The sequence below is a fragment of the Coffea eugenioides genome, chromosome 10 (assembly GCF_003713205.1).
Source record: "Coffea eugenioides isolate CCC68of chromosome 10, Ceug_1.0, whole genome shotgun sequence".
Lineage (NCBI taxonomy): Eukaryota > Viridiplantae > Streptophyta > Magnoliopsida > Gentianales > Rubiaceae > Coffea > Coffea eugenioides.
Genome location: NC_040044.1, coordinates 35,974,670 through 35,994,971, shown reverse-complemented (window position 1 = coordinate 35,994,971; position 20,302 = coordinate 35,974,670). Strand labels below are relative to the sequence as shown.

At 36.3% G+C, this 20,302-nt stretch overlaps 1 protein-coding gene across 1 annotated transcript; it reads left to right on the top strand.

The window, feature by feature from the left end:
• The first annotated feature begins 1,053 nt into the window (after positions 1 to 1,053).
• On the top strand, positions 1,054 to 20,047 carry LOC113748900 (protein transport protein Sec24-like At4g32640). The gene is given in 26 exon segments (XM_027292492.1): positions 1,054 to 1,221; positions 1,775 to 2,048; positions 2,051 to 2,664; positions 6,406 to 6,624; positions 6,872 to 6,946; positions 7,102 to 7,200; positions 8,239 to 8,350; positions 9,275 to 9,402; positions 10,003 to 10,122; positions 10,557 to 10,637; positions 11,030 to 11,107; positions 11,270 to 11,362; positions 11,723 to 11,777; positions 12,126 to 12,202; positions 13,603 to 13,674; positions 13,831 to 13,914; positions 14,071 to 14,190; positions 14,328 to 14,396; positions 15,896 to 15,973; positions 16,223 to 16,361; positions 16,574 to 16,738; positions 17,226 to 17,371; positions 17,452 to 17,631; positions 18,451 to 18,539; positions 18,686 to 18,717; positions 19,548 to 20,047. Coding segments are annotated over 25 exon segments (3,219 nt in total). The 5' UTR covers positions 1,054 to 1,221; positions 1,775 to 1,861; the 3' UTR covers positions 19,655 to 20,047.
• The last annotated feature ends 255 nt before the right edge of the window (positions 20,048 to 20,302 follow it).

Here is a 20,302-nt window from a genome sequence, read left to right as displayed (position 1 = left end):
AATTTCGTGTTTAGCTTAGGTATCATGACTTGTCGCTGGTTGGCAGGTCATGTTTGAGTCAGCAGTTTCTTGTTGTACTTGATCTCAATCCAACCCGTCAATCTGTAATTTGATTGTCACCTCAATTTAGTTAAAAGGGCAAAACTGTACTCAACACATATAGCAAAATACTTTGCTATTTCAATTGATTATTTAAATTGTGTTATGGTTTAGAGCCTAGTTTTGGAAAATAAATAATAATTAAATAGAACCTTGTTTTAAAATGGAAAATTTGTCAAATTGGTCCCTCACATGTAAAAAAGTCCGCCTAATTGGTCCCAAAGTTCATTTTCACTCACTTCTCCTGGCAAAAAGTGCACACTCTTTCACACGCCCATAATTTCGAGAGCAAAAATGAAAATATACTTTGTTTCCTCTTTTTTTTTTTTTTAAAAAAAGAAGAAAATGTAAGTCACCAAACCCTTTCTTACCCCTTCCTCCCATATTTTCAACTACCAAAACCCTATTTGTAAGCCACCAAGCCCCAATTAAAGAAGAAAAATATCAGCGTGATTAACTGCAAATAGTAGAAGAAGAGCAAGAAAAGATATCTAAGAAATTTACCTATTGAAAAGTACAATGGAAGCAAACATGTTGTCATTGTAGCAATGAAGTGATTTTCATTTTTACCATTGAAATTATGAGCACATGAAAGAGGCATGCTTTTTTTTGGCCAGAGAAGTGAATGAAATGTGCTTTGGGACCATTTGGACGAATTTTTTTTTTTTTTATATATGATGGACTATTGTATCTGATTTTAAATATGAGGGAATAAAAAAGTTTTTTCTGAAAATATAAGGACCAATTTGGCAAATTTCCTTTTTAAAATCTCAATACTTCTCCTTCAACACCCTAATAGTGGAAACAAATAAAATTAGTAGTACTGTAGTAGTTGCCAATGATGTCATAAGCTAAATTTCAGCCAATAGCAATGCACCAAAAAATAATAAAATATTAAAAAGCAAACACTGGTAACTCCCTTGCCATATTTCTATTTCATTGGCGAGCCTTTAAGACCCCCGTAACTGGTTAGTATTGAAGTCTCAACGGTTCTACTCTCTCTCAGACTCCTCTTTCCTACTCCACCCCCGCGATCCACCGCCGTGCACTGCCGGATTACGAGAAAAACTCCTCAAAGGACTCCCCTCTCCATATAGCTTTCTCGAACCAGCAAAATCGCAGGTAATTCGAGGTTTCCTTTTGCAGGAATGTTAATTATGCAAGTATTTCTGTTCTCTCTCTAGTTAATAATGCTCTCTAGGTAGATTTTGTGGATTGTGTATACTTAATGGATGATTTATTAGGGCTCAGTTTTGTTTGTGAATTTTGAGGATTTTTGAATAAAGATTAAGTCTTTATTGTTCGGTTATAGGTGGAATGGATTTAGATTGGGGGCTGTCTCTGCGAATTTCGTGTTGTAAATCTTTTGGATTTGTTGATCCAAAACCTTTGCCATTTCAATTCTGTTAATTTTGCTTTGGCTTGATTTTAAAATTGAAAATGGTTACCGCTGCTGTTTCGATCAAAGCATTTGGGTTGCCTCCGGGAGCTCTCCAAGATACCTCCTTTTTGTTTCCAAAGTGGAAAGTGTGTCTTATCTGTAGGGTTTACGATGATGAGCATGCTTTTGAATAAGTAGGAAATGGGGAATACATGTGGGAAATTGAGGTTGGGTGTACTTTGATGAAAACAGTAACTTTTTTAAGGATTGGAATGGAATTGTTTGTATTTGCAGGGAGTTGGGTTTGTGGAGAATTCACAGGTGGAGGTGATTGAAGGCCGTAGGGTTTTGGATCATTGCTTTGAGTTGGTGTAAAATACAATGGCATCTCCAGGGGGGCCTAGGCCAGGGAATGTGCCACCAAATTACAACCCTAATTATTTGGCTGATAATATGCAGAATTTGCAAATCAATAGGCCGAACCAACCCCCTAGCACTGCAGGTATGAATGCTAATGCCCCAAGACATCCTGCTCCATTTGGCCAACAGCCCCCACCTTTTGCAGGGGGGCACCAGTATCCCGTCCTGGTCCACCCCCTGCCGGTGTCCTTCCAAGAGGTCAACCGCCTGCTAGTGGGCCCCCACAATCTACATTGCCTTCAAATGTTGGTCTTAATAGACCCACCGGTCCTCCTCCTATGAGTCAGCCTCCTCCGCCTTTTGCTTTGAGGCCTCCACCTCCTGGCTATGTTCCTCCAATTGCTGGCTCAACTGTTCCTCCACCTCCAGGCCAGGGCCCCCTTCCTGGGCCACTAACATCAGGTCCTACTTTTCCTCCCTCGAGCACTGCTGGCCTGATGAGCAATGGACCACCTGCATTTGGGTCTGGACCAGTGCAGGCTGGACCTCGTGCACCACCTGCTAGTACTGCACCTCGATTTCCAATGGCAGGTCCACCGCAAACAATGTATTCCTCTGCTCTGCAGCCTCCAAGCATGAGTTCACCGTTTGGAAGTCCGCCTGCTACTGCATCAGGTGGTATGGCACAACCAGCCCCTCCATTTCTGTCAGAACAACCAAGCGTCCCACCTCCTTCAGGTTCCTCACCATTTGCGCAACAAGGTCAAGTGATGCCCCCGCCTTCTGGCTCGGCCATGCATGGATGGCAGATGCAACATGGGCAGGTAATTTTACCAAATTCTATATTAAGTACTTGTTGTTTTTACATGTTCTGCTGTTTTGGAAATGAGGATTTTATTTTTCTTTTTGTTATTACTTTGAATAATGCATGGGTTCTATTGTAACCAGTTATTGAACTTCTCTGGAAGTTTAATGTGGGATAACATTTAAACCCCACAGAGTTGGAACTATTAATTGTGCCTTCTCTTATGTTGATTGAGAATTATAGAAAACACTATTGTTATGTTTAAAAGATTTAGGAAGTAAGAGACCATGATATCTGCGCATGATTATCCAGCCTGGCACATTCTATCCTGTCAATCATAGCATTCCCACTATGACAAAGTTACTAGTGTTTTCTTTTCTGATAATAGTGCCGAAAGATCTAAATACTTTAGATAAAATACATCAAATTAAGTACTTTCCCATGTTCAAAATAGGATTCCTTAAAATTTATTTACTATGACTAGCAACGTGTTACAAGAAACTCAGTCAAATCTTTCCTATAATAATGGCTGAAGGTGTTAGAATTAGAAATGCCAAATTAAGCAAGGCACTATAGTGGTTCTCCTACTTTATGTGTAGTATTGCTGTCGGGCTCTGATCTGAGTCGGAGTAATTCAAGTTTTCATGCTGAAAAAATAAATAAAAAGAATAAAAATAAGAGTCTATTATGTCCCTCTAGTACATGGAATCTATTGATATTATTAGTTTCAGAAATTCACATCTTCCTCGGTTGAAGCTTACATGCTGATATGTCTTAAGTACATGAATCGTCTGTACTTTCACTCTGAAGCTGTGCTGCCCACAGAAAATATTTGTCCACTAAATTTTAGAATTGATTAGTATGTGCAGTGTTGTGTCATTAAAGGAATCAAAACAACTTTCCATAAGACATGCAAAATTAGCTTTCTATCTTGGAAGATTTTGCTTTCATGTCCTACCTGTATGTTTAGAGATAGATTGGATATCCATCTCAATTGCCATGTACTCTTGTTTCTGATATAATTTCCCTTCTATGTAGAACCTTGATCAAAGAGAAACATCAACTAGTTATTGCATACAAGAAATTTGGAGAGTTAACAATAGTATCCATCTTTAGAGGTTTAATCTAGGGGTCTCTATTGATTTGACTCAAGTATACCTGGCTTGCTTCATTATGCTATCATTGTCATATCTTGGATGGTATAACAATTCTCCTCATTGTAATAGATGAAAGGCATGCGTTAGTGCTTCTCTGCATGAGAAAAATGATCATAAATTTGGTTTTTAGTTTGTGTTTGCAAATTCCATGACCAATTTGATAGCATTTAGGTTCTATTGGCATTGTTGGAATGTTACTTCAATAGTTTGAGAGATAGATATCTCTTCCAAAACTTTGCTGAATTTGTTTGCTACCAGAAGCTATAGTGATGATCCAACCTTTTTTTATGCACATCAAACACTTTTTAGGATAGATAAGTAAACCTTCATTTTCATCTGATTCAGTGAATTCCAGACCTAAGTTAGTTGCTGACTGGATATGCAGGAATGGGGATTGAAACTAGATATTTGGTTGTAGAAAACTGAAAGTAGGAACCTCAAAAGAAGTTTAGCGATTTTATTTCTGTTGTTCAAAAGTGGTTGTTTTCAATAGTTTTAGTGATGAAGAGTTGCAATGTTACATTTGATGTTGTTTGAAATCTAAAGGATATCTCGAGGCCAATGTTTTTTATTTGGTTAAAGTTATTAAAGTTATTTTCAGAATCCTGAAAACAAATTTGTTCCTTGTCATTGTTTTACGATTTTTGTGATAAGTGAAGCAAGGAAGAGAAGGTTTTGGGGATTTGCATGTGTTTTTTGCTGGTTTTGATGATTTTGTTACCACAAGTACTGTGATATTTGATCCTTTTAGTTATTATTGACTTCGTTATCGTTCTTCTTCTTTTTTCTTTGGCTGGTTTAAATAAACATGAGTAGTTTAACGGAATTTACGGAACCCAAATTTCTCAATACTTGATCTCTATTTTGGAATTTCTGGGTTGTTGAACTTGGTTTTGCGAACTATGGGAAATTGATTTGTACCAAATTCTACTTTTATTAGATCTAGGATCCAAGTAGAGCTTGAGGTAGAGTTTAGTGAATGGACAAAACCAACTTACTATAATTATAGGCATTTAGTTTGCGGAAAAATTATTCTGATTAACTCTCTCATAGGCAACAAATTCCTTCTATTTGTTGTTTGACAAAATTTGTCAGATTTCATTGGAAAATTTCAAGTAATTAATGTCCACTTTCTTATCTTTTTCCCTTCTATTTGAATGACATGGTCGACAATTATGTACCTTTTCTTGATTTCTATAATCATTGAGTTACAGTGACCTATAACTTTGTGCTTATCCAAAAATGTCTGAAGTTGAATTTGTTGGGATGTTTCCAATGAAGTGGGAAAAAATTTCTGTCTGAGTGATGTCTGATGACCCTTAGATTGGAAAGGTATCAAGATGGGAGCATTATTCCGTCTACTGTCTATTGACCCCAAATAGTATGGGGTTTTGACAAACATAAAGAGAGATTACAAAACCCTCCAGCTAACAGAAGTGGTCTCCTAAATTTGTGTTGATACTCAACTTCAGAAACAGGAGCTGTACTATAGTCTCTAGGCTGTGCTACTTGTACTTTCTTCTGTTTTCTTTTCTGGGTCATTCTGAGATTATAAGCATTTATCATATCATGGTAGTTGTCTAACTCCATGGCGATTTTCTTCTACCTCATTTTTATCAATCCCATTTGGAGAAATGAAAAGATAGAAACACTGCTTTTTCACTTATCAGTAAATAGAGTGGTGCTTTTGGTTTTTGGACGTTTTAGGCAGGTAGGAAGCATCAATGCCACAGTTTAATGATTTTCTACTCAAAAGTTGATTCTAGAATCTCTTTAGTGCAGAGCATATGGCAATAGAAGTTTGGAGACAGGACGAGAAAGGAGCTAAAGAAGTGGGATCTGACCATCAATCTGTAGATGCTTCAACATTGATTTAAAGTTGTTTCTCCCCTTGATTTTCCTGTATCCCTAAGAATTTTGGCAATGGAGTCCGACTTTCTTCTTCTTCTTCTTCTTCTCCCCCCTCCCCCCCTTTTTCTAGCCTTCGAGGCACCTTTTCCCTTGATTTTCATGTATGTCTAAGAGCTTCGGCAATAAAGTTGGTTTCTCTAAATTTTTTTCTTTTCTAGCCATTTGGGGAGTGGGTTTTACTCTAATTTTCACTTGCCTTGCTTGGTCTATGAAGATTGCTATTCAGTCTTTCTCATCTTGAATGCACTTTCCTCCTAAGAAATTATTCATCCTCTGTTCTTCCTAGAGCTCGTCCTACAGCCAAACTGCAGAGTATACTTTTAAAGCAGTTTGGTTACTCTTTTGCTGTGGATATGCATGCGCACATAGAGAGACTCACATACACCTACACATACGTATTGTATTCTATTGTGGGATGTCCAAAATGAATCAAGCAGAAATGAGAACTAAGAATTGCGCTTGATGACAGAATTTTTTTTTTCTATTTAGTACTTATTGGTCTTGAATTATTTTCCATTATTTCATTTCCAATTAGTTTTGTTTATATCATGGTAATACCTGCTTGACGGATGATTATGCTGCTTATACTCATTGATGCCTAGTATGCCTTTTCTTCTTTCCGTATTTGCTTTTTCCCTGTTTTGTTTTTTGATGCAGTTTGGAGTCATTTTTAAATTCATTGACTTCTGCAGGTGGCCCCACCTCCATCAGTTCCTGGTTCAGTGCAACCACCTAGAATGTATGGAATGCCACCACCAGCTGGTTCAGTTCTTGGCCAATCAATGGCTCATACTGGCGCTGCTGTATCTGGCCAATCCAAAATTGACCCTAATCAAATTCCGCGTCCAATTCCTAGTTCGTCAGTGATTCTGCATGAAACTCGTCAAAACAATCAAGCAAACCCTCCCCCGGTAATTTACATAGCCAGTAATTGCAAAAGAAATGAATTATGTACTGTTGGTAGTGGATGTAGGCTTGGCAATGTTTTCTTTATAGCAAGGTTTTGATCACTTTGGTAGTTTCTGTTACTATTTGCTACGTCACAAAGGACACTTATAGCTTCACTTGTTCACAGTTATGGTTGTAGTTTTAGGAGATTATTTAATAATTTACTGTGTAAGTTTTATCTGATTGGTTCTCATTCGTCTTCTCTGGAAGCCTGCAACAAGTGACTACATTGTTCGGGACACTGGCAATTGCAGTCCCCGCTACATGAGGTGTACTATTAACCAGGTTTGTCATCCCATAGATTTTGCAATACTATTGTTGTCTACATTTTGATGCACCCACACAGTGTTAGCTTGATGTTTTCCTACCAGCATTGCATTTGTATTTGTCTGACTAATTACAAATTTTGAAGGTATTGAGCTTTTATTCTGTTTTGACAGGTCCCTTGTACTGTTGACCTTTTGAATACATCTGCAATGCAGATGGCTTTGCTGGTGCAGCCCATGGCCCTCCCTCATCCTTCTGAGGAGCCGATCCAGGTATTCTGATTGGCTTTTTCCTTTGCAGTACTCGCTACTTCTGCTGATTGTAGAAAGACAAGTGCTGTCTTCCGCTGGTCAGGACTACATGTTTTGCATTTTCCAATTACCTGCTATAAATAACAAATTATTGACAATAATTCGGATTTCAAATTTATGCACCAAAATGCTTTTTTTTAACTCTGGATTATTTGTTTCTTGAAAAAGGTGGACATTTTTATGCACCAATAAGTGTTTCACATTTTTAATTGCTGAAGTTAGAGGTGGTGCTGCAAATAGATTTAAAACTCTATACAATCTTATCCATGAGCAAATACTCCAAATAGCTGAACCCCAGAATTTGGGAAAGCGAAGAATTTGTGCGCATTTTAACAATTTCTGGTATCAATGTAAGATGAACAGAAAATATTGAAAATGTTCTGATTTGGGACTCCTGCAACAAGAAGTAAAGCTAGTCCATTCAGTTCTGTTCTATGCTTTGGTTCCTCATTTATAAGGGGTTCATTTTTTAAGCACTTCAATACAGTTCAGATTATTTGATTATCCCTCCAAGTCTCTTCTGTATTGATATGTGGCTTGCCTCTTTTCATGGTCTAGTCATTTAGGTTTATTGTTTGTCTGTATATTGAAGAAGATTTAGGTGATAAAATAAAGTGCATGGTTTGTATTATCTTTGCTAGAAATGAACATGCTTTGAGGCTCATGTTATTTCTGCCATGCACTAGAATCTTGGCAGTTTTATCAATGGAAAGAAAATCAAGCAAGGGTACATCAGAAAAAGATGTATTTCTGTTCACTTATGTTGGAAGATTGAGAATATTTCTCTAATAGAGTAGAGACAGCCTTTTCAATAACTGGTGTTATTATCAAAATCTTTTCTAGGCTCGATTGCGCTTTGGAATGGCTTATTAATTAACATTTCTGTACTTCAAATTTTATGTGGCTTAAGAGGTTAAAGTATGTTCCTTTCCTTTGATGAACCTAGTTTACAAATATTGCAGTCTAATCCTTTGTCATGTTCATTATTGCTCCACTTAGATTGTTGATTTTGGCGAAGCTGGTCCTGTTCGTTGTTCTCATTGCAAAGCTTACATTAATCCTTTCATGAAATTTATAGATCAGGGAAGGCGTTACATCTGCAATTTGTGTGGTGAGTACATACTCCTTGTTTTATTGATGATCATGTGGTTTTTGTTGCCACATAACTGTTTCTCTTCACAACCTATTATTTTGTGCCTAATTTAGCTGGTTGCTCCAAGTACAGTTCAGATTATATCAGAAAGTACTTCATCATGGTGTGATGTGAAAGTTGTTGCTTTCACTAAAATATGACTGTTGTGGAAAGTGGGAGGGAAGGATTGTTAGGGTGTGCATTGACAGGGGATAGTATGTGCCCTTTGTTTGACGAGGAACTCACGATGAATTTCAACATTAAGTGGAAGATTATCAATCCTTTTGTGTAGCTTGTATCTTCCTTGCCAAATTGATTGGCTAGGAGGATCTGTGAAGAGAAAAATGAAAAAATTGGTCTATTAGTCTCCAAATATTCTATTCCCCCAAACTTATGTTTTTGGCCATGCCAACTATTTTCTACACCACATATTCTCCTTGTAATTAATTTTCTTCCTTACAATTCCCCAACAAAACTTTCATTGCCGTCAACCTGCTCCATGAAAGAAAGTAAACAAGAAGCTCTAGTCATGGCTGGAGTATTTTTTATATCACCTATGTTTTAAATCCCCAACAAAAGTACCATTGCCTTTGACCTTCTCCAAATAGGACATAATTTGTGAAGCTCTCGTCATGGCTGGAGTTGTTTGTTGGTCTCCTCCCTTTCCTTTGAATCAGACCATACTCTCAGAATTATTGCTAACCGCTTAATGCTGTAATTATCTTTGAAATGGTATGATTTGGATATATCCTCATTTCTGTTTAGGGGAGTTTTCAAGTAATGTCTGATATTTGGTTGTTTCCTCATGTTTCTAGTGATTTTCACGTTCTGTACTACATGCATGTATTACACATCAACATTAGTATGGTCTGCTGAGTTTATGATCCTCTGAACTTTTTGCAGGAGCTACAAATGAGACTCCTCGTGAATATCAATGCAATTTAGGTCCTGATGGTAGGCGTAGAGATGCTGATGAAAGACCTGAGCTTTGCAGAGGAACAGTTGAATTTGTTGCAACTAAGGAATTTACTGTTAGTAACTGTTCCTCACTTACTTCCGTTCATATTCAATATTCATTGACTTGAGATTAAATTTAATTTCCTTGGGACTAGGATATGGTCTTTGGGCCCTTTGTCAATGACCTGTACTTGCATTGCCTCTATATTTTCCTAATGAGTTCCTATTTACTGTTCTTAAGATCCATAAAGTCCATACCTACATGTGATTGACTCCTTGGTCTTTCTCTGACGTCTGAATTGCTAGTGACATTGGAAGTTGCTAATGGTTTACCTTATAAATCTTTTTTAAACATGGAGAGTCCTAGTCTAACATGTACTTTCTAATGCTTGTTCAAGAGACATTAGGAGGAGAACACACATCTACCGTGTCTTATCACGTAATTGGTCTTGTTTTAAATGCATAATCTCTGATGATAGTTGTAGCTTTCGCATATGAATTACATTTGGTTGATACAAATAATTTGTTATCATTTTTTGTGTTTTGCTTCTGAAATGATTGGATGAGATTGTCGCAAGTTTAATTGCTTTACTCAGTGAACCAAGAATTTCATTTTATTTGCTCTTTTGGCCCATATAAAAAATATTAAGAACTATATATTTTTCGTACTCCAGGTGAGGGATCCAATGCCTGCTGTATATTTCTTTCTCATTGATGTATCAATGAACTCAATACAGACTGGTGCCACTGAAGCAGCTTGTAGTGCAATTAGCCAAGTTGTTGCTGATCTTCCTGTGAGTTTTTCTTCTTCATAATGTTATGGCGACCTAACTTGATTTAATTGGTAATATCAAATGTACTAGATAAAAGGATGTGATACGTTATGACAGCAATGTGTTTCCTATGTAGATATTAAGGGAAAACTCTGTGCATGATGCTTTTTGCCCATGTGGAGAATTAAAGCAGTTTATTCTTTTATTTATTTTGGCTTTTATAAGCACAGAAATATATAAAATAAGCTGTTTGTGCTGTATATTGCCCTTCCTACTATGGGCCACAAAGTAAAGTTTCACCGTCTCTTGGATTAACAGATAAGAAAAGAAGATTGCACAAGAAACAAGTAAAATGTATTTTTGTTGTTTTATTTCTTTAGTTTTTGCTTACCTGTATAAGTTGTAATAGACATCGAGGTACTTTGCAATTGTAACATGAAAATTAAATGGTGCAGGAGGGACCTCGTACAATGGTGGGAATCGCTACATTTGATTCTACCATCCACTTCTACAATCTAAAACGTGCATTACAGCAGGTTACTACTCAATTCAACAGCTCTTGGACCTTCATTTTTTTTTCGACCACATAGGATTGCAAACTTGTATGCTATCCTGCAATTGAGAACAAAATGCATTTTTCTATATGTGTGATAGGAACAAATTTTTAGAAATGTGTTGTTTTTTGAATTTTGGAGTGGATGGGTACAAATTGACGTCTGGTAAGCTAAAAAAGTGTAACCAAGAACCTTAAGTGGAAGTTGTTGATGTCTCCAAGATATTTGTTGAGTAATTCACTTGATGAAAGTCAGACAATCTAATATGCTGCCTCGTAATTCCCTATTCAGCGGATCTATCTCCTGGATACAATCTGAAATTGAATGTGCTTTGAATGGAATTCTTACTATTGACTGAACTTACTTCTTTGCAGCCATTGATGCTCATAGTCCCTGATGTGCAAGATGTATATACTCCTCTTGAGAGTGATGTTGTTGTTCAACTCTCTGAGGTCATCCCTACAATTCTTTGCTCTTGAGTTTTATTCAGTAGAAACTGTTGCATTTCCAAAAAAGTTATTTTCCAACCTAATATGACTTCAATGGAAGGCAATGTTTTTGATGTGGAATTATGATTAAGTGCTACTAATTGGGTTGTTTTAGCTGTTCAACAGTGTCGTCAACATCTTGAACTGTTACTGGAGAGTATCCCGACAATGTTTCAGAATAATAGAACTTCTGATTCCGCTTTTGGTGCTGCAGTCAAGGTATTTGATTATTTTGATTATTAAATATTTAGCTAGATAATGCTTATATACCAATAACTTCTGAAAGCTCACTTTTTTCTTTAAAATGGTTTCGTTGAGTAATACGGATTTCCTAGGTATAATCATCTGGAACTTATCATCTTTTTGGTGAGAGCTCAGTATGGTGAAAATGGCTGAAAAAGGAAAAACAAATTCTAATTAGTATGGAATAGTGTGTCTACATTACGCATCCTGAACTATTTATGCATTGATTTCATTTCTGTTTTTCAGACCTTTCTTATGCATTAGAGATGCATATGTATGCATTGATTAATAAAATTATAAGTCAGACATTTGTTCTGGTGTTTGTCTTTTTATCAGGCAGCATTTTTGGCAATCAAGAGTACTGGAGGCAAACTTCTTGTATTTCAATCAGGCAAGCTCATAAACCTGTTGCATAAGCACAGATTAAGGTTTTGATTTGAATATTTATGGTTATGCATGTTTTGGGATAAGCTTTAGATTTGATGTACATTTTTGTTATGCTTTGTCTTAAGTTTGAAACCAGTATATCTATGTGAAATACACATCTTAAAACTTTAAAGAAGATGTTTACCAGTTTTCTATGTTAGGCATTACTAGATTCATAAAGTAGTTCATCAGCCTTGTCTTCTGATTTGTACTATACAATGTTTTTGCATGATCTTGATGATTGTATATAATTATGCTATCTGGCTGGATAATTTCTGCATCTTTTTTGAATGATTACCTGTTCACGTTACAGTTTTGCCATCTGTTGGCATTGGAGCCCTTTCAGCTAGAGAGGCAGAAGGAAGGACTAATATATCAGCAGGGGAGAAGGTATTCTTGCACCTCTGGTTACTTTCACCATAAATCTATCTGATGCAAGTTCTTTGTTGCACCCCTTCTTATTCAGAGTTCAGAGAGTTTGTGAATGCAAGGACTTCTAAATTTTGCGTTAAGAGAAAAATACAGCTTGATTTCCATAGCGATGTTCTTATTCCTCTACCCTTTTAAAATAATGGAGGCATGCTCCTTTTCGATGTTGGTTCTTATTTTTGGAAATAATGGAGTTCTGCTTCAATTCCACTTATCTGTTTCTTAAATGGAAGCGTTCATGCAGATTTAGGCTTGGTCATTTTTCCCCAATTTTGTGGGTTTTTTTGTTTTTTTGGGGGGGGGGGGGGGGTGTTATATATTTTGGTTCACGAACAAATTTAGGTACTGAGAAGAAGATGTAGAACTAAGAAGATCAAATAGCTTCAAGAACAATGCAATCCAAAAATCTACCATTCACTTTTTTCTGCTGCTAGTGGCTCATACTTGCAAATGATAACCTAATGCTGCCAGGAGCCTGACCCAAAAGTAAACTGTCAGAACCATTTGGCTACTTGGGAGATGTCTTCAGATCCTTTTGGGGTTTCCTCTTCATTTTTTTTTCTTTTTTTTTCCCTCTAAAGAAGGAAATGCAAACTGTCTTGTGACAGTTACCCTTAATAATATCCTAGGCAATGGCATCTTATACTTCATTGATCTTTTCATATATCAGCATGCATACCATAATGCTAGGTCTCGGCTATAATTTGATTCTTCAACTTGGATGGAGTCACAAGGAACATGGCCAGGAACTGTTAAATGTTCAAATGACTCCTGTAATGCAGAATCGAGACCTTCATCAGTTTTGACAGTCAGTAGACTCTTGGATGGGTTTGACTAAAGTATTTTTCCACTGATGAGCCTGGTGTAAAAGAAAACAAGTATCTACTGATTAGCTCTTGGAATAATTCTTTGTTTGTTGTCCTATTAATTGTAATTTATGTCCGTCAAAGTGCTAAATCTATTGCCAATTGTTGTCTGTTGTGCATTCTTGTCAATGACATGAGCAAGTTAAGTACTAACAAGTTGTAATCCTGTAGATTTTTTTTGAGCTCTGACCGTCTTCCCATCTAGGTTTCTGTATTAGGTTAATTATTTTCTCCCATCTCAGGTTGAATTTTCATTGAGTATGATGCTTATTACCATACCATATGTCGTTTGGTATGAGACAAAATGTATATGGCTACAGCTTGTATGACTTCTGCTTTCTGGTTTTGATTTTTCTTAAATTTGCTACTTAAGTCAGCACTTTTTTAAAGTCTGTTCTTTTTATATTCTGATGGTACGCCTTTCATGGTGAAGCACGAGTGCTCAACACTAGAATTCTTGTGCTTGTAAGATCTAAGTTTCTTGCTTGATCTCAGGAGGCTCACAAGTTGCTCCAGCCTGTGGATAAAACTCTGAAAACCATGGCTATTGAATTTGCTGAGTACCAAGTATGTTTACCTTTTTCCCGTGCCACTCTGTCCCCTTCAAATTCTGAAAAATTTGTGGCAATTATATATATGCACACAATTACACAAATTTCTGTCTGTAATTTGATGAATCTATAGTTTATCAATTTTATTCCATCATGTCACAAATATTGTCAGGTCTCTGTTGATTTATTTATTACAACTCAATCATACATGGACATTGCTTCTATATCAGTTATCCCAAGAACTACAGGAGGACAGGTAAATGGAAAATCATGCTCTTTTCTGCCTTGTGTTTGTATGTGTGTGTTTAATGCTTTTCATGTCTGTCTTCCTCTCTACCTAGCTGCATACTTTTTTGTGCCTTTTGTATGTGGTCCTTGGGGTTTTGACTTGAAATATTGCACCCTTCTTTAGGTGTACTATTATTACCCATTTTCTGCACTTTCTGATCCGGCTAAGCTTGCAAACGATCTCCGGTGGAATATTACAAGGCCACAAGGCTTTGAGGCTGTAATGCGTGTTAGATGCAGCCTGGTGAGTTACATTTATGTAATGGGATCGTTTTGCATCTTAAATTCTCCTATTCGTCAGGAGTCTTTGACAGAGTCACTTGTGACCAGTGCTTGACAAAAGGATATTATCTTATTATTGAATTTCATTGTGTTTGACAGGGTCTCCAAGTCCAGGATTATTCTGGAAATTTCTGTAAACATATTCCTACAGATGTTGATCTACCTGCGGTATGTTTCCTCTCCACTCTTCTTTCTCTCTGTGTGTGCGTGTGTCACAACTGTATTCTGTTTGATGGTGCTGGGTATTAATGACTGTTGCTTCGTCTATGAGTAGCGTAACACTTTTTCGCATGTATGAATGGTGATTTATCAATAAGATTTAGCGACTTTGTACTAGGCTGCTAATGCTCAAGTTTAGACTTCTTTGGTTTGAGTATTTTGGTCAACTGCTTGATATATAATGGTATTTGATTTAAGAGTGGTTTAATCTTTTTGTCAATTAATACCTGATGGTGGTTTTCCTATTTTAATTGTTTTAAATTTATCTTGATAGATTTTCTTTAGTAGTATCTCCTCTAGATATAGTAAATGATATAACCCTGGTGCATTAGCTTACTGATGGAAATTTCTGAAATTCAAAGTTATAAGTCTGTGATGTATGGCAAATGCAGTTTTTGATTCCTTTTTGGTCATTGGAATCAGTTTAGTATGTAGTTCCTGGCACCCTGAAGGCTAGAAACGTGTTTTTATTTTTTATTTCTTTTTAAAATATTTATATGTTATGTGTTTGGATATGGTAAGAGATGCTATTTTCTTTTGCTATGAATAATGTAGTAGTAGTGGACTGACCTGCTTTGAGGTTTTATTAAGTGAAAATTTTGAACTGTTCACCAAGTTTACAGGTCATTTTTTTTTCACGTAGCTCAGAAGAGAAGTTAGAATGATAATGAGTAAAACCTGTTCAGAATCACATATTATTTTGGTCTAATGATTGAAAACCCTTCAGAACGATATTATCTTGGGTCTCATTCTTGTAATGGCTGATTTATATTTTCTGGGTTTTCACTCAATTGCCAGAACTACGTTTAGTTTTCAATGATGATTTTGTTGGACACTGTTTTTGAATTTCATGAGGGTTAAGTGGCCAGGTTTTCTTGTTTGCTTGATATTTGCTAATAGCCATTTCTCTTTCTTATAAAATCAAACCAACAAAGGCTATTTTTAAACAGTGGGTGTGTTTGGATTAGGAAGATTTGAAATAAAAAAATTTACTTCACAAATTTCAATCACCTTCTCACATACATCACATCACAAAAAGTGCTATAGTAATTATCTCAAATAAATCATCCAAATAATCTCCTATCCAAACAAATTGTGTTTCCAAAACCCTCCTCTTTGAATGATTGTGAAAAGGATGAAGCAAAACGAGATGAAGCCCATTGTAGTCATGTATTCACTGCTATAATCCAGACTAGCATAATCTGTGTTATAGATAGGTTTATTGGGTAGGGCTTTAAACTGACCATTTTCATGTCTCTGGTTTTTATTACGCTGCTTCATGAAACTTGTGTAGATGTGCCTTGGTGTATTATACTACAGCAGAAGTATTTCATCTAATTTTTCCTTTACTTATTGCGTCTGAATCTGTGCTTGGATTAGATTTAGGCTATTGTGGTAGAATAATAGAGTGATCGGCTCCCTTCCTGAGTGAGTTTTTTTTGGTGCAGATTGATTGTGACAAAACAATCATGGTAACTTTAAAACATGATGACAAATTGCAGGATGGCTCTGAATGTGCTTTTCAGGTACTGGGACTGAAGACATTTATTCTAGGAGCACTTTGTTTTCATAAAACTACATCATCTTGAAAAAGCAAATATATATATTTATTCCTGATCATTAGAATTTATTTTTTCCTTTCTGAAAATTAAAGTTTAGAAATTATCATACAGAATAAGAAAGTTTATTGCTGTCTTCACCAATGCTGTTTTGTTGCCAATGAAGAAAATTGAAGCAGCAGCTGTTTTCTGTTAAATGATTTTTTTTCCTTTCAGTCTGCTCTTCTATACACAACTGTATATGGTCAAAGAAGAATCCGTATTTCAACTTTGTCTCTGCCATGTACAAACATGTTGAGCAATCTGTTCCGCTCAGCAGACTTGGATACACAATTTGGTTGTATGTTGAAGCAAGGTAATCTGATTTATTGCAGATTATGTGCCATTCTTTTCTCATGGTTTTTGCCATTCCTAATTTTTTTATGCCTAGTTTGGTCATTAATGAAGTAACTTTCTTGCTATTTTCCTTTTTTAGGACTTTGGTAGAGCGTAGCACATTCTTGCTTTCTATTTCTTCCTTTTCATACCTTTAGCGCTAGTTCTGACTGAGTTTGTTTATGTCCACAGCGGCTAATGAAGTTCCTTCTAATCCACTTGTGCAAGTAAGAGAGCAAGTAACAAACCTTTGTATCAACATTCTGCACTCATACCGTAAATTCTGTGCCACAGTAACATCTCCTGGACAGCTCATTCTCCCTGAGGCACTTAAATTATTGCCTCTGTATACGCTTGGTATGTCCTAAGCTGTTTTGCTTTTGGATATGTGGTTTTGTCTGCATCTTTTTTTTTTTAATTCTTTTTATTTATTTTGAAGTAATGCCACTTCAGGTTTAGCAACTTGCAAATCTTCTAGTGATGGAAATGTAAAACTGGATAAAGATCTAATGCAACACTTAATTAACCCTAGTTGAATAACCTTACATCTGAAGCAGCAAATCTTTGGGTGTTAACCCATGAATTTGGCTGTTGCTGTGACTTGTAAAATAACAGAAGTGCATTCCAGACAAAATTGTAATTTATGGATGAAGAAAGAATGCCAGAGCTCTGGATATGACTTCTATGTTTGTTTTCACGTTCTGTCTTCTTGCTGTTCTTCTCATCCTTACCTACTTTCGCATTCAGTTTATAGGAAAGAAACACCGTCTTGCTGAATGAGAACACCTCATAAAATGTGTTTTTCTGGATTAGATGAGTGATTTTGTTTTTTCATTCTTTTCAGCTTTGATCAAAAGCGTGGGGTTAAGAACTGATGCTCGTGTAGATGATAGATCCTTTTGGATAAATTATGTTGCCCCTCTTTCTGTTCTTCTGGCAATCCCTCTGGTTTATCCACGGATGATAGCTATTCATGATCTTGGCTCAAAGGTATGGATCCGCATATCCCTTCGTGTTCTTATTATCCCTATTTTAATGCTAATATTACTGCTTGGTTCTCAAACTGACAGGATTCGGGAGAGGATCTGATTCCTCCTTCTATTCCACTTTCCAGTGAGCATATTAATGACGATGGAATCTATCTTCTTGAGAATGGTGAGGATTGCTTGATTTACGTTGGATCCACCGTTGATCAAGATGTTATGCGACAACTTTTAGCCTTCTCATCCATTGATGAAGTTCCTACTCAGGTACCATTTTCAATGACTTCTTAAATTTTTTCTGGCCAGTAGTTTGACTTGCTTTGAGACTACACCCCCTTCCCATCTTTTCTTATCTCTTCTTTTATTTTTTCTGTACATATATGCTTGCTTGATATTACAAAGTTTTGGTTGATAGAACTTTAGAAATAGGTTCACTGGAACATCTATCGGTTATATTTCTTGGGCAGTGGAAGCAGTTGATGTTTTCGATACTATATATAAAGTGAGAGCATTGGGTTTGGTGTAAATTTTTTCGTCACTTTTTAGATTTCCAACTTTACCCTTGCAATCACTTTAATATTACAAAGTTTTGGTTGATAGAACTTTAGAAATAGGTTCACCAGAACATCTATCGGTTATATTTCTTGGGCAGTGAAAGCAGTTGATGTTTCGATACTATATATAAAGGGAGAGCAGTGGGTTTGGTGTAAACTTTTTCGTCACTTTTTAGATTTCCAACTTTATCCTCACAATCACTTTTAAGTATACCTTTACCATTGATTACAGGATGTCCATATTGCCAACCAATGTAACCAAAGCTAATTTTCACCCATAACCACCCGCAAACATTGTAACCACTAAGTTAGTTAAAATTCTATTAAAAAAACTTTTAAAAGATCAAAGTTTAGCTTTTGGTTTATGAAAATTTTATACTAAATTCTTCCATATAAAAAGTGTTTGTTCTTAAATTGCATACACATTGGGTGTGCCCTTATCACTAGTTGCAATGGAGTATTAATTTATCTGTTTATACTCAGATAGCTTGTGTCTGTTTACGTTTTCAAATTTTAACATTTTTGCTCTCAGTTTGTACTGCAGCAGTATGACAATCCGTTGTCAAAGAAGCTAAATGAAGTAATGAATGAGATAAGGCGCCAAAGGTGTTCCTATCTCCGGTACGACTCTGTCCGGCTGCCCCTGCCCTTTCCCCCCTTGCATGGAAGCTCTGCATCAGTGTAGAATACGCATTTTGTATTTTGTCTATTGATTTATGGAACCTTTCTGTTTCTCATCATGTTTTCATTGCTTCTTTAATATGCAGCTTGAGGTTATGCAAGAAAGGTGACTCATCAGGTTGGTAATTCGGTCTTTTGTTTTGAATAGATATTAGTGATCAAGGCACATTCCCTGAATGTGCTAAAAACTAAGAGAATGTGCTAAAATCTAAGAGAGTAGGTGACAGTTGATTCACAAAATTACCAGTGAAATGCTTATCCAAGATATTGACCGATGCGAAATCATTTGGTGCTCGATCTAGTGGTATTTTTATGGGGATTTTATTCATCGCTGTAGGATCCCTACTTTTTTCCATATTTCAGGGGAAAGTAAATTTACACTATACAACCATTGTCGAAATCCATTAAAGTGACATTACATCATTTATATAGAATGATATCCCAATAATGAAGGTTATGTTTAGAACGTAGAAGAACACTTTTTTATTCATTTTCCACCATTTTCCTTTGCCACTGCAAGTCGCTTACTGTTGCCTTTCTTTGCAACTTTTCACTTGCTTGTCTTGTGGTATTTGCCTGACTAACATGTGCATGCAGAGGAGGCATGATTCTCCCAAGATTGGCCTGTTGCATTTGCTTAGTATAGCACTAAAACCTCTTTTCAGAATACCAGTTTCCTTTCTTCCTATTTTCACCATCTACACTTTGATTTTTGTGTTTTTTTTTCTTTGAAGCTGCTAACTATATCTTTGTCTTATTAAACATATGATTGTTTTACCCCCAAAAAAAAAAAAATACACAGAAAGTTCAAAGAACTTTAGCCAAATCCAGGACCAAAGGCGTTCTTGATGTGTTGGCATGAATATTTGAATTCATGTTGTTCCTCTCTTTGGAGGTTATCCTGGGATTCTCATGCTCTTCCTATTTTATGTTGCTTTCATTTGTCAGGAATGTTGTTCTTCTCCTACTTGGTAGAAGACAAGATCCAGAGTGGCCTGTCATACGTTGAGTTTCTAGTACATGTCCATCGGCAGATACAAAGTAAGATGCCTTGAAATATGCTTGTTAAGTTTTGTTAGCAACTTACAGTCACCTTGGAAATGGCCACATGAAAGCTTAAAGATCAGGAGTCTCGGTTGTACCATCTATAACAGCTACTAGCCATTATTCTGGTGGAGTTCTTCAAGCCGAGAATAGTTTTTGTCATATAGAGGTTTAATAGTGATAGTGTAGCGGAAATTCAACAGGTGAATAGAAGAATGTGTAATAATAGCTTGACTAAGTTCCCAATTATTTATTTTACTTCTGCAGTTAAAGTTTTAGTTTACTTTAGATGCAAGGTGTAATTTTTTTCCTCCATTTCTCCATTTGTGTAGGCTCATAACACTGTAAAATTCTAAATCTGCTGATTTGTACAATTAATGATGACGGGTGATATTAATGTTTCTCCCTTTTCTTTTGTTAATTTTATTGATTGTATGTCTCTGTCAAAGACTTGAAAAAAGTTGTTATGCCCTGGCCCCTGAATTTTTGAGGCGTGAATACAATAGCTAGGTGGATGGACTTACAGAAAGGATAAGTTTTATGAGCCCAAATTGGAGGAGGACTATTAGAGGTAGTAACTAATGTAAGATAATTCGTATCTTCTTGTAGATGTGTTTTTGCCATTACCTCATTGAGACCTAGGCCAACAGGCACAAGTG